At 36.5% G+C, this 11,630-nt stretch overlaps 3 protein-coding genes across 7 annotated transcripts in view; 2 read left to right on the top strand and 1 right to left on the bottom strand.

Annotated features, from left to right (window-relative positions):
* The window catches only part of LOC108757051 (gamma-aminobutyric acid type B receptor subunit 1), an 11,010-nt gene extending 6,233 nt beyond the window's left edge, over positions 1 to 4,777 (top strand). The window contains exons 9-13 of the mRNA XM_018501339.1: positions 111 to 387; positions 702 to 945; positions 1,070 to 1,464; positions 2,222 to 2,375; positions 4,603 to 4,777. Coding sequence (XP_018356841.1) covers positions 111 to 387; positions 702 to 945; positions 1,070 to 1,464; positions 2,222 to 2,375; positions 4,603 to 4,646 — 1,114 coding nt within the window. The 3' untranslated portion in view covers positions 4,647 to 4,777. The remainder of the gene's footprint in view (positions 1 to 110; positions 388 to 701; positions 946 to 1,069; positions 1,465 to 2,221; positions 2,376 to 4,602) is intronic.
* Positions 4,778 to 6,622: 1,845 nt separating this feature from the next.
* On the top strand, positions 6,623 to 11,300 carry LOC108757069 (nuclear pore complex protein Nup54-like). Its single transcript, XM_018501376.1, has 5 exons — positions 6,623 to 7,251; positions 8,864 to 9,373; positions 9,466 to 10,367; positions 10,858 to 11,085; positions 11,157 to 11,300. Exons 1-5 carry the CDS (start codon positions 7,152 to 7,154, stop codon positions 11,277 to 11,279), a joined length of 1,863 nt encoding a protein of 620 aa, XP_018356878.1. The 5' UTR covers positions 6,623 to 7,151; the 3' UTR covers positions 11,280 to 11,300.
* On the bottom strand, positions 7,169 to 8,382 carry LOC108757070. Of its 5 annotated transcripts, none has more exons than XM_018501380.1 (3): positions 8,216 to 8,382; positions 7,962 to 8,128; positions 7,169 to 7,890 (listed from the first exon to the last, which is right to left on the bottom strand). In XM_018501380.1, the coding sequence occupies exons 2-3, from the start codon at positions 8,052 to 8,054 to the stop codon at positions 7,501 to 7,503; spliced, it is 483 nt and encodes a 160-aa protein (XP_018356882.1). In that variant the 5' UTR covers positions 8,055 to 8,128; positions 8,216 to 8,382; the 3' UTR covers positions 7,169 to 7,500. The 5 variants fall into 5 exon arrangements, with proteins under 5 accessions (XP_018356882.1, XP_018356879.1, XP_018356880.1 ...); XM_018501377.1 differs by having other exon boundaries at positions 7,962 to 8,108; XM_018501378.1 differs by having other exon boundaries at positions 7,998 to 8,108.
* Positions 11,301 to 11,630: the final 330 nt, after the last annotated feature.

Below are 11,630 nucleotides of genomic sequence, written 5' to 3'. Positions count from 1 at the left end.
ATATATATATACACTATAATATATATACATCGTGCTGCATTTGTTAATACGTTATCTAACATATACCGCGAGCCAGGCTACAATCTACAATCTACAATCGATAGCTACAATATACATATATATAATCAATGTCTACTTTTCAGAGTTGTATATTCGTCTCATCCCAGCGCCAACACGATAATGCTAGTGGGAATAATAGTCTGCTTCTTGGCCGTGTTGTGTATAGGAGTTGACGGTAGGTTTGTGACGCCGTGGCAGTTTTTGATAGTCTGTCAGGCTAGAGCGTGGACGATGTCGGTCGGTTTCACCTTGGCGTTCGGTGCCATGTTTAGTAAAGTGTGGAGGGTCCATCGACTCTCTACGAAGGCAAAAGCCGATCAAGGAAAAGTAAGTCGTATATACTTAATACGGATAACCGGGTCTCCGCTGATAAAGCGATACGAATGATCTTTAATAATATTCGAGAATATTATTAAATAATAATTGCGAATATTATTTGCAATATTCTATGTATTTTTTTTACTACTTCGTCTTCCATCAGACTACTCTTCTGTGAAGACAGTCGTACCGCTTTTCCGCTTGAGTTCCTCAGTAGTAACGAGACTGATTTTTAGTTGTTCATGAAGATGGAACCATCCTGCATGGTTTGCTGTTCCCGCTCGTATGTCCCGCATCTTTAACCTATTCTCGATTCCTTTTAGTCATTGACGGCTAAACAAAAAGTTTCGTCTATACAGAAGAAGATTGAGCCATGGAAGCTGTACTGTATGCTGGGCGGATTGCTGTCGATCGATATCATCCTCCTCGTCACTTGGCAAATAGTCGATCCGTTGCATCGAAGAATCGAGACCTTCGCCCTGGAACTACCTCCTTATGGAGACGAGGACGCGATGATCAAACCCGAATTGGAGCATTGTGAAAGCGAACACAATAGCTTGTGGCTCGGTGAGTGCGATTCTCGACTCAGGGTGCACGCACGCAGAAAATAAATGCCGTGTACTAACTGATATACCTAATTATATTATGATGTAAAATCGTGTACAGAAATTGTGAATTTTTTTTTTCCCAGGCTTGATCTATGGCTATAAAGGCATTGTCCTTGCTTTCGGGCTCTTTCTATCTTACGAAACGAGAAGCCTCAAAATCAAACTGATCAATGATTCCAGATACGTAGGAATGTCGATATATAACATCGTAGTTCTATGTTTCATTACGGTACCTGTCGTAATGGTCATTTCTAGCCAACAGGACGCGAGTTACGCCTTCTCGGCGCTAGCCACTATCTTCTGTTGCTTCCTCAGTATGGCTCTCATCTTTGTACCGAAGGTCATTGAAGTGATCAGGCATCCCAAAGATAAGTCCGAGTCGAGGTACAATCCGGACAGTGCAGTATCCAAGGAAGAAGAAGAGAAGTATCAGAAACTACTCATCGAAAACGACGATCTTCAAAAACTCATTGCTGCGGTAAGAATTTGATTGTCAATGCTCAAATAAAACTTATTTTTAATTATAAGTAAAAGTAGTGTTAGAAATAGAAATGTTTAAATAAAAGTATGTATTAAGTTTATGTTTTAACTACACGTTAAAACATTTTCTTTTAGCGTGCATTAGCGAGACTATCCTTCTATATGTTTTTTGTTGTATTCTTTTGCCTGTACAGGTTTGCTAATGGTTTGGCAGAATGTTTATTTTACAAATGTTGAAAATTTTTTTCGCTGAGATAAGACTATTTTTCTAGATCTAAAAATATAATCACGAAAAAAGTATAATCAGCGTGAAGAAACTTCCAACAGGTGCAAAATAAACGCGGCCAAAGCGAACAACTTTGCAACTGTGCAAAATTTATTAATATGATCGATTTATACATTTGGATTCAGTGAAGAATTAAGGGCAAGAGCCATATTAAAACATCTTACAATAATTGCAAAATTGCTCGCTTCATCCGACGTCCAATTCGCTAACATGATTGGTTCCTGTCTTAGTTATTCGTTGAATCCAAATGTAAACCAAATTAAAGCAACACCAGTTGCAAAGCTGTCTTTTCTGCTGAATGCAGCCATTGTGACGATATTATACGTTCCGAAAACCAGAATTATTTCTTTTATAAAAATGTTTCATTCTACTAAATTTATTTTTACAACAAACAAATATCTTATTAATATCTACTATCATTACATACTTTTTCATTATTCTCTTGCTTATTCAAGCCTATATATTTCAGAAAGAAGAAAAGATTCAAGCCATCAAGCAGAAGCTGGCTGAACGTGACGCCCTAAAAGGAAGCGGCACAAGTCGTTGCAGGCAAGGTCAGCCCAAACAGTCCTTCATCATTGCTGACTACCCGACCGGCGAGGGAACATCGGACAGTGCTATCGGTGGGGGTATTTCCATTTGTACAAAATCCTCCCGCGCTTCCGCTTCTGATGTTGAGTTTTCAGAGACATACTTATAATCTTCTCACACACGAGTAAAGTCAGAGGACACCGCTATGGACGTCCTTTATGCATTCGCGCGATACATTTGGGACCTAAAATTCTTTTCAATCGATCTCGGTGATTAACGCTTCGCTTTTAAATCAAATCATATTTCCGGTATTATTTGTCGTAAGTATCGATGGGTACGTACTTTCTTCACGATGCACCCTCAGGCAATGTCTCGTTGAAGTGACCGGAGTACACGATTATCCACGATAGCTACACCGGTAATGCGGTGATAACACAGACAATGAAATATTAAGTGACTGTATCTGCACATAATTTAAAAGAATAATAGAATGCCAGAAACTGGATCGTGATTTTAAGTTATTAAAAAACAATAGCGCATGCATTTTTCTCACGCAACTTGCACACGATAAATTATGTTGTGTTGCCTTCATTCATTACAGACTCAATAAATATAAAAAGTAATCTATTAATGCAATAATAAAATTAACGAATAGTGTTAATGTCATGTAAACGTGAATGTTTAGCTCATCAAATCGTTTAAAGAATTTTTTTTTAATTAACAATATAATTTATATAGCGCTTATCGCTTTAGTAAAAACACCAATTTCATAGTTTTAGTGTATATCGCTAAATATTTAAATATGCAAATAGTATCGAGATTAATAAGTATACGTGAAGTAGTAATTTTTATCGTATAGTGAGCTAGTGACTCTCTTCCTGCGAATTCAGATAAACAGGAAATACATGATCTAATGAAATTTGGCCTATGTTTCGTGAAAGTTTTGTGAAAATTATCACACATCATCATCATTTGATGATAATGTGTTTTTCTTTCTATAATTATCTACTATTATCGATTAATTATTTATTGGCAGAACATATGTGTATTTTTATATGTAGCCCGATTCCCATTAGCTGTTGTGTAGACACCCGAGATTGGATGTTTATCAGGTGTATTTTTCAGCACCTGTGAGAAAGTACTCAACCGGATTTCCTTAGCGTAATACAATCTTATCCTATGGACCAAGTTAACCCCCTTCCGCGGAATAACATTTTCAGGGATGGAGCTTTTGAGTGTTTTATATCTTGACTTTTAACTCTTTTTAACGAAGAACTATATACTCAAAGAAAAATATAACGAAGTATTTTAAGCCGTTAATGTTATCACCATTTTCAGTCAGATATATATATGTACGTTGATATTTTCCGTAAAAATATGAATTTCAAGAGAAAAATAAAAAATCATAACGGATGTAAATGAAACGTATTCGCTAAACGGTACAGTTAACAGCAATATTACGATTCCTTTATGGAATTTTAATAGGAACGAAGGAACTAGAAATTAAATTCTTATACCGGGGTACGTAATTTTCGTGTGAAAATATTTTCTAAACAAGAAAGAGAGAGAGAGAGAGAGAGAGAGAGAGAGAGAGAATATATTTTGAAACGCACAATATATATAAATATAATAAACATGTTGTATTTAAAAAAAAATTTAATTATTTAACCGGTATAAAAAAATAGAGGACGTTGCGGCTATAAATTGCAAATTGGATTTGACATGGCCCAGGATGATGTTTATACAGGAACATGCTTATCGTTTGTTACAGAGCACGTGCTTGTTACACAAAGCAATTTACAATGATTACGTTAGGCCTAAAATAATCTTTACGATCATATGATTCAGTTATTGCAGTTAAATCTCGTTAGAAAAGTGTCATGTTAATTGTGTACAGCATCAAAACGTTGTTGTAAACCTCATGAAGCGTACTCCCAAATTCGATGAGACAAAGAAACCAAATTACGATTTGGTCCAATCCGGATTAATGCAATTTAGTCGATAAACGCGAAATGTGCTAACGAGATTTAAATGCTTACGAATTTTCACGCCGTTCGTTTATAATTTGGGAGTCTTGATGAGGTGAAGTATTATCGTTGCCGTTTAGCACATAAGCCGGGGCGCACGATTATTGATTTTTGGTGAACGTTTTTGACAGAACACACACGGACGCATGCAGGATTGTTTTCGATACTTTACGGATGTGGAAGAATGTTACATTACATCGACTTCCAAATCATTTACGAACGGATTTGGTATCAGTAATTATTCATCTGCGAGCTCGCGAGATTTATGGTATTTGACCTTTTGTTTTTTTAGGCACGCAGCACATCGCCGAAATGTACGAACTGCACCGACTATGATGCCAAAGCAATACACACAAACGAGCGCTACGCTTGCGACAAAACTCTCTTCTAAAACTAGTATTAAATCTATAACGTGCACACACGGTCAATATGCGAATATAATATGCGAGTCTTGGAACACGCCAAACGTGAGAATGACTCTCTGTAATGTCTGTGAAACATGATTTCGTGACGACGGTCTTTCCGTTTCTCACGTGTTACCTAAAGCGTAAGTTAGTTTATAGAGTGTGGAATTGTTTTATATGTTTCGATACGATTTGACTGCGCCTTAGAAAGGGAAAACGAAAAGAGCGGAAAAAAAAGAGAGAGAAACGGTATTTGAGACAATGTATATCTTACGCGGATATTACGGCTGTCTATGTGTCGCGTGTTCTCTCTTTATAGGCACACAAACCGAAGATATGTGAAATCTATCGTCGTAAATCCCCGTGTATAGGAAATATTTAAAACGGAATGTAATTTCTCATTTTACGGTACTTATACCACGCGCGTTCACCTACGCAGTATTTTTTACTGTACTCGTTTTGATCAACTGCCGCGCAAACGGCGCTTGTAAGTCTAGCATTATACATTATATGATAGTCCTATCGAACTGTTGACGAAAGTATCACATATATGTACGTTAGATTATGGAGATATTTATTTTTAAGTTTTTGAATTATAAAATCCGTTAAAAATCGAAGGCTCTACCTATTATTATTGAACCCTTGGGATATATTGTTTACTCGAGCTGAAGCTCGCGTGGCTCACGCAAGACACGGCGTGATCGCGAGTGTTCGTATAATATCTCTACGTTATTTCTAGAGTTGAGATTTTAATAAAGAAAATTTAAACACAATCACCAGAGTTTACGTCAATGTTTCTTCTCTTCCGCGCGTATTTCATTACATTGGATATTATAAATGGATAGCGATAGAGAATGAAAACCGATGGAATTCAAAGAAGATACGCGTACATTCGATATGTTGTATATTGTCGGATATGATGCGTTATAACATTCGGTTATAAATATTGAATTAAGTAAGAGTGACTCTAAACACTAATAATTAACTCAATCGGCGAATGATCTGTCAAATATTACTCTCATTAATACAAATAGAATTTCTCATTGTTCGACACGTGGAAAGAGAAATTAAAAATTGAGGATGATGAATTAATTACAATTAGAAATTTTGTATGTAATTGAATCAATCACTGGCTAAATTAATCAGCAGCTTATTAAGTAATTTTTCGTTGATACAAACAGAGTTATCAATTTTTTGTTGTTTGACAAATCGAAAGAAAAATTACTAAATTAGGAATAATAAATTGTGCAATTATAATATCTCGCTGCAAGCAAATCCGCTGGTTGAAACTTGACATATCCAAATTCGGAATGCGTGAGACGTTTTATATTTCGATTTTGAACATGTATGTCGTTTGGATTATTTATTGATATATATTATTGAGTGCGAAATTATAACATTGACGTTATATGTTATTTTTAGTTTCTATCAATTGGATTAGAGAAAGTTATTTCTAAGAAAAAGTTAAATCGAAATCAAATTAATCTACATTGGCAAAAATAAATTTTAATTGATGACTGTCTAATCAATATTCGTACTTCGTACTATTTTATTACATTTTCTACATAAACAAAATTATTAATTTTTTATTTAATATAAAAAAAATTAGATTAGAGATAATAAATTAAATAGTTGAAAATTTTACTTTTAAGTAAACTTTTACTAACTGAATTAATTGCTGATCATGTATGCATTATCTATACTATGCACTATAATATATCTCTAATATTTCATTAACATAAATAAAATTTTCTAATTTCTTAACATAAGAAAGGAAAAATTAGATTAGAGATGATAAATAATACATTTGGAAATTTTATTTTCAGTTTGAATTAATATTTTACAGATTAAATTAATAGCCAATAATTAATAATTAATTGAGTTAATCGAAATTTAATTAAAGTCGCCTTATAAATATGATTTCTACATTCAACATGATGACGAACAATGCGTTCGACGTGCACGTGACAAGCTTTCTTTCAAAAGATAAAGCCCATTCTGTAATTGTACAAGCGTAGTTGTAAGAGTTGTAGTTGTAAAAGAATCAATCGCAGTCAAATATGAAGAAAATATTTATTTGTGGTTGGTCAATTCTTACAACTAAAACCGCTTCACAAATTTCGTCACACGTCGCCTCGCGCAGATTTTCTGCGCACCACTAAATCTCCCGCTCGTGCGCAGATCTGTTCTCTGTCGTTGCATTCCGTTGCACCTTCTGCACCTAAAATAGGACGGGCATACGTCGTACGTTGAAGGGAGAAAGAGAAAAGTGCAGGAAGTACAGTGGGAAGAATCAAGTTCTTATCGCACGTGCGAACGGCCATATTGAGATTCGCTCCTGTCGTCGCGGGCTCGTGATCGCACGCGTTGCGACGTAGGTACATTGTCACAATTAGCAGCGTGTTCGATCCGAGTGGCGATACAGGGAGGCGTCGTTATGTCGTTCGGTAGCGGCTTCGGAGCGTCCACATCGACGCCCGCACCTACGTTCGCGTTCGGCACCACTCCGGCGTCCACAGCGACGCCGGTTAAACCTGGTAAGCCACCTCTCATCACAAGATCGTTTGTTTCTCATCCGCATCTCCTCTTTCCTTTTCTCTTTCCTTCTGATTTCATCTTTCTATCGGACGTAGGGACGCGTTCTTCGCTTTCGTACGTAGACAATCTCGCGACAATTTGTGTGACAATTTTGAGGTTAAGAACAGTTACTCCAGCGAGATACTTTGTCGGGTTCTTCAATGAAGTTAAAGAATATTCGAGACGCTCGACGTAAAAATGTGCCCTTCTCAGTTTCTCGTCGAGCTAGTTCTGGTGGTCGCGTCGGAAGCCTTGTCCAGCAGAGGCTGGTTTACACCCCCGCAATCCGGACTACACTCGACGTCGCTCTTCGCGAGGAAAGCGTGCCTGCCCCTGGATTTTGCGATAATACACGCTGTGACGCAACACATGAATAATATAATTAGGAGAGTGGTCAGCAAAATGATTAGCAACGTTGAACGTCCGGGGTATTCGTCGGATTTGACGGTCGAAGCCAGGGTGATATGACTGTGATCCAGTATTGTGCGCGACTCGGTGCTGTAAGCGCCAATTTTCCTACCGGCAGTTGTATCTTCCAAATAATACATTTCATTTGGAATTTTACCAAGTGTCGTTATCATGATTTCCGCAGTTGCGTCCTGTGCAAAGATAATTGAATCAAAATCATTGTTAAGTCTGTTAGGAAATAAATTGTTACAATAATTGTTACCCCAATTGCTATATCTGTAGTACCAAGTTCGCTTACAATTTGAGTGGAAAGATCATGTACTGACTTAATATGATCGAGGACTGAATTAGACATAGCAACTCTCTGCAGTGAATTATGCCAATTGTGTATAAGTTGGTCTATTAAACGCTTTTAATGTACATTATTCTCTATTAAATTGCTATATTTTAATAATGTCAAAAAATACTTATAAGTTTGCCTAGTATTAAAATAGTCTATTTTTATGTTGCTATTACCTCATAGATCATTCTGTTGACTTAGGAGTGCCATTGTATTATTTTATGTATTTTATATTATATGACCATATATTACAAGTTTATATATGTATTTGTAATCAACTTTTGAATTTTTTAATATATGGAAATCCAAATAGTATAATGTCTGCAAACAGTTAAATTTTATATTCATGCAATATCTTCCAATATATATAATCACAATCAAAAATATAAACGTTGAATTAAAATTATTTTCGTAAAACAAGCAACGAAAATGTCATGATAGCAAATACCTTTTAATTGATATTTACCTAACTTCATGTTAAACAAAAAAAAGATGACTTAAGAAGTGTTTGATATCTACTACACTTAGGCTGGATTCCATCTTTTGATAAACTTTAGCTCACGCTCTTATTCTCTTACTTTCTCATACCCTTACTCTTTTATTCTTTTGTTTATTCATTAGATAAATTATCACATAGTTTATCCGAAGATGGAACGACTGGCCCACAGTACTGAAAATCTATAGTGCATGTATATTATGTATATTATAGATTTTCAGTGCTGATAATAAATATATATCGAAATATAGCATTTATTGATGTATTTAACAAGAATGTTTATTTTGTAGTTTTTGTTGAAAGTTATAACTAGTTACAAATTTTTAAGTGCCAGGATTTGGAACACCCTCGTTCGGATTTAGTACACCGACTACTTCAACGCCAAGCTTGTTTGGCTCGCCGTCGACGCAGACTACTGGATTTGGTACTGGCACTGGATTTGGTACCCCGACAGCCACTGGTTTTGGCAGCGCACCTAGCACGGGTTTTGGAGCTGCACCTACGTTCGGTACCCCGTCAAGCAGCGCCTTTGGTTCGGCACCAGCTTTCGGTAGTACCCCCGTTTCTTCTACAACCACTGGATTCGGTACAACTTCGACATTTGGCAGCACTCCTGCTCCCACAACTGGTTTCGGTGGTTTTGGGACAGGGACAACATCGACATTAAGTTTTGGAGGTTTCGGTGGATTTGGAACTGCGACCACTACTGCTGCCCCTAGCTTGTTTGGCGGATTCGGCACTCCAAACACCGCTTCAACAGGTTTCGGTACATCAGGTTTCGGTGCATTTGGGAGCAAACCAGTTACTACCAGTGGTACATTCGGTGGATTTGGGACAGGTAATACGAAATCTTTTTACATACAGATTAAGGCTTCTGATATTGCAATATTTTTTCTTTGCTTTTTATTAATATATTACATATATATCTAGGGACAGGATTCACAGGATTTGGTACTGGATTGACGCAGCCTCAGCAGCAACAGCAACAACAACAACAACAACCTACAAATACTGCATCAGAAGCTCTCTACAATGCCGTGTTCAATTGTCAATTGTACAATGACGAGCGAGATAATACCATTGCCAGGTGGAATCTTATTCAAGCATTATGGGGTACAGGAAAAGCTTATTACTCCGTAAATGCCCCACCTATAGACCTTACTCAGGAAAATTCGTTATGCAGATTTAAAGCCATTGGATACAGTCGCATACCTGATGCTGACAACAACGATGGTTTAGTAGTATTATGTTTTAATAAGAAAGAGAAGGATGTACAGGATGGAAAACAGCAATTAATAGCATTTTTTAATGGTTTGCTGGGAAATAAGCCCAATCTGACAGTAACCGTTGATAATATTAAATCAACGGGGGAGAACAAAAGTCAAGTGACAGTATATGTATCGGAAAAAGGAATCACTGGTTCTTACAGAAAAATTCCCGCCAATGAATTAGTCGCATATTTATCGCAAATCATGCAAAAACAGCAGTTGGTACAAAATGGAGTGGAAGATATATTTCCACTGGTAAAACTTGATCCATCACAGCTGAAAGAGTACCTAGATAATCCACCTTGCGCTATTGATGCCAGATTATGGAAGCAAGCGCAGTTGGACAATCCGAACCCAGAGCTGTATATTCCAGTTCCTATGGTTGGCTTTCAGCAAGTTAAACACAGACTGAAATGTCAAGAAGAGGAAACTGCTAGACATAGAGCGTTTTTGGACATGGCAGCTGAAAAAATACAAGGCTTGCAAAGGCAGCACACAGCTACACAGGCCAGACTTAAGGAACATAGACGTACATTGTTGGAACTTCAGCACAGGGTTCTACAGGTATAGCAGCGATTAATTTTTCTTGTTCTTTAATTGACTCTTGGCTCCGTATTGGCTAGTAACAGATCGTCAACTAACTTTTAAGTCTTACGTATACTTAATCAAACTTGTCTTTTAATCAGTGGCATGATGGAAGAAACCCGAGCACGTCTTTCACCATGATTAGAGGAATACGTAATCGGTATAGCAATGTTCCTTAGATGAGGAAACACAGTAGTGTCTCGCTAAGATAAGCGCCGTGTACTCATGATGTAAAGTCTTTATATCATGCATGTACTTTACGGGAGATCTTAATTACATTCCGCAATTGAGATTCTTATTCATAGATGGAGCATAACTTAAAGAAAAATCTGACATATGTGAGGCATGGATGGGATCGAATTTGGATCCACAGATTACTAGTCCGCGGACCGATTATCGAGCCACCCAACGCCTCGCAGTGATTAATTGATTTTAGTCTTGATATTTTTTTTCCGTTAACTGTTTAAAGGTGCTAGTACGGCAGGAAATTACGCGAAAAGTGGGATTATCCTTGCAACCGGAAGAAGAAGTTCTAACACGCAGATTTGAAGCAATGCATTCGCAAATCAGTGCTCCGACGCAATACAAAGGAAGAATTAGTGAAATGCTCTCTCAGCTCAGAATGAGGCGGCACATCGATATTCAGAACCAAGAGAGGTATACAATGGATCCTATAGCACAGGATGATATTAAAGCGGTAAGAAAATGTTCATTCGCTTTAATTTAAAATTCTTATCGAATAGTATGTGTAATATTTTCTTATTTCAGTATCTAAGTATGGAACAGCAGGGCATGGCGCAGCTTATTTCGACAATAAATGCTGATTTAGAAAGCTTGAAAGTCATTAAAGATGGAATGTCAGAGCTTTTGATGAGCCAAAGTATATCATGAGGATTGTAATATATAATAAAATTTTTTCATGTCTTCTATATAATTAAAAGATAATATGTTTATTAATGTTTATATAAATGATCGTGATTGTGTAAATTTATTTTTATTTTTTACAAAGCAGTGCCATATTTATTTCACAATTTCTACTTTTTTGCTTTGTAATCGAACATTGACGTGTCAATTAATGATATAAGGGGCGTCTACAATGGAATGTATAATAAGCCGTAAGAAATCAACCAATCACAGTTTGTTTTCTCATTTAATTGATTAGTTAATTTCTTACAGTTTACTACTTACTACAGACAGCCCTTAAGGGTTGAAGATGGTTATTATATATATACATTATATTTT

The sequence above is a fragment of the Trachymyrmex septentrionalis genome, unplaced genomic scaffold (assembly GCF_001594115.1).
Source record: "Trachymyrmex septentrionalis isolate Tsep2-gDNA-1 unplaced genomic scaffold, Tsep1.0 scaffold131, whole genome shotgun sequence".
Lineage (NCBI taxonomy): Eukaryota > Metazoa > Arthropoda > Insecta > Hymenoptera > Formicidae > Trachymyrmex > Trachymyrmex septentrionalis.
Note: the sequence above shows the minus strand (reverse complement) of the source record. Positions and strands in the feature narration are given on the sequence as shown.

Bases quoted from the DNA above. Each gene is read 5' to 3' on its own strand.
- LOC108757069 (XM_018501376.1), top strand. From the start codon at position 7,152: ATGTCGTTCGGTAGCGGCTTCGGAGCGTCCACATCGACGCCCGCACCT. The intron at 9,374-9,465 runs GTAATACGAAAT...ATATATATCTAG, and splicing joins ATTCGGTGGATTTGGGACAG to GGACAGGATTCACAGGATTT. The intron at 10,368-10,857 runs GTATAGCAGCGA...AACTGTTTAAAG, and splicing joins TTCAGCACAGGGTTCTACAG to GTGCTAGTACGGCAGGAAAT.
- LOC108757070 (XM_018501377.1), bottom strand. The intron at 7,891-7,961 runs GTAACAATTATT...ATCTTTGCACAG, and splicing joins CTACAGATATAGCAATTGGG to GACGCAACTGCGGAAATCAT.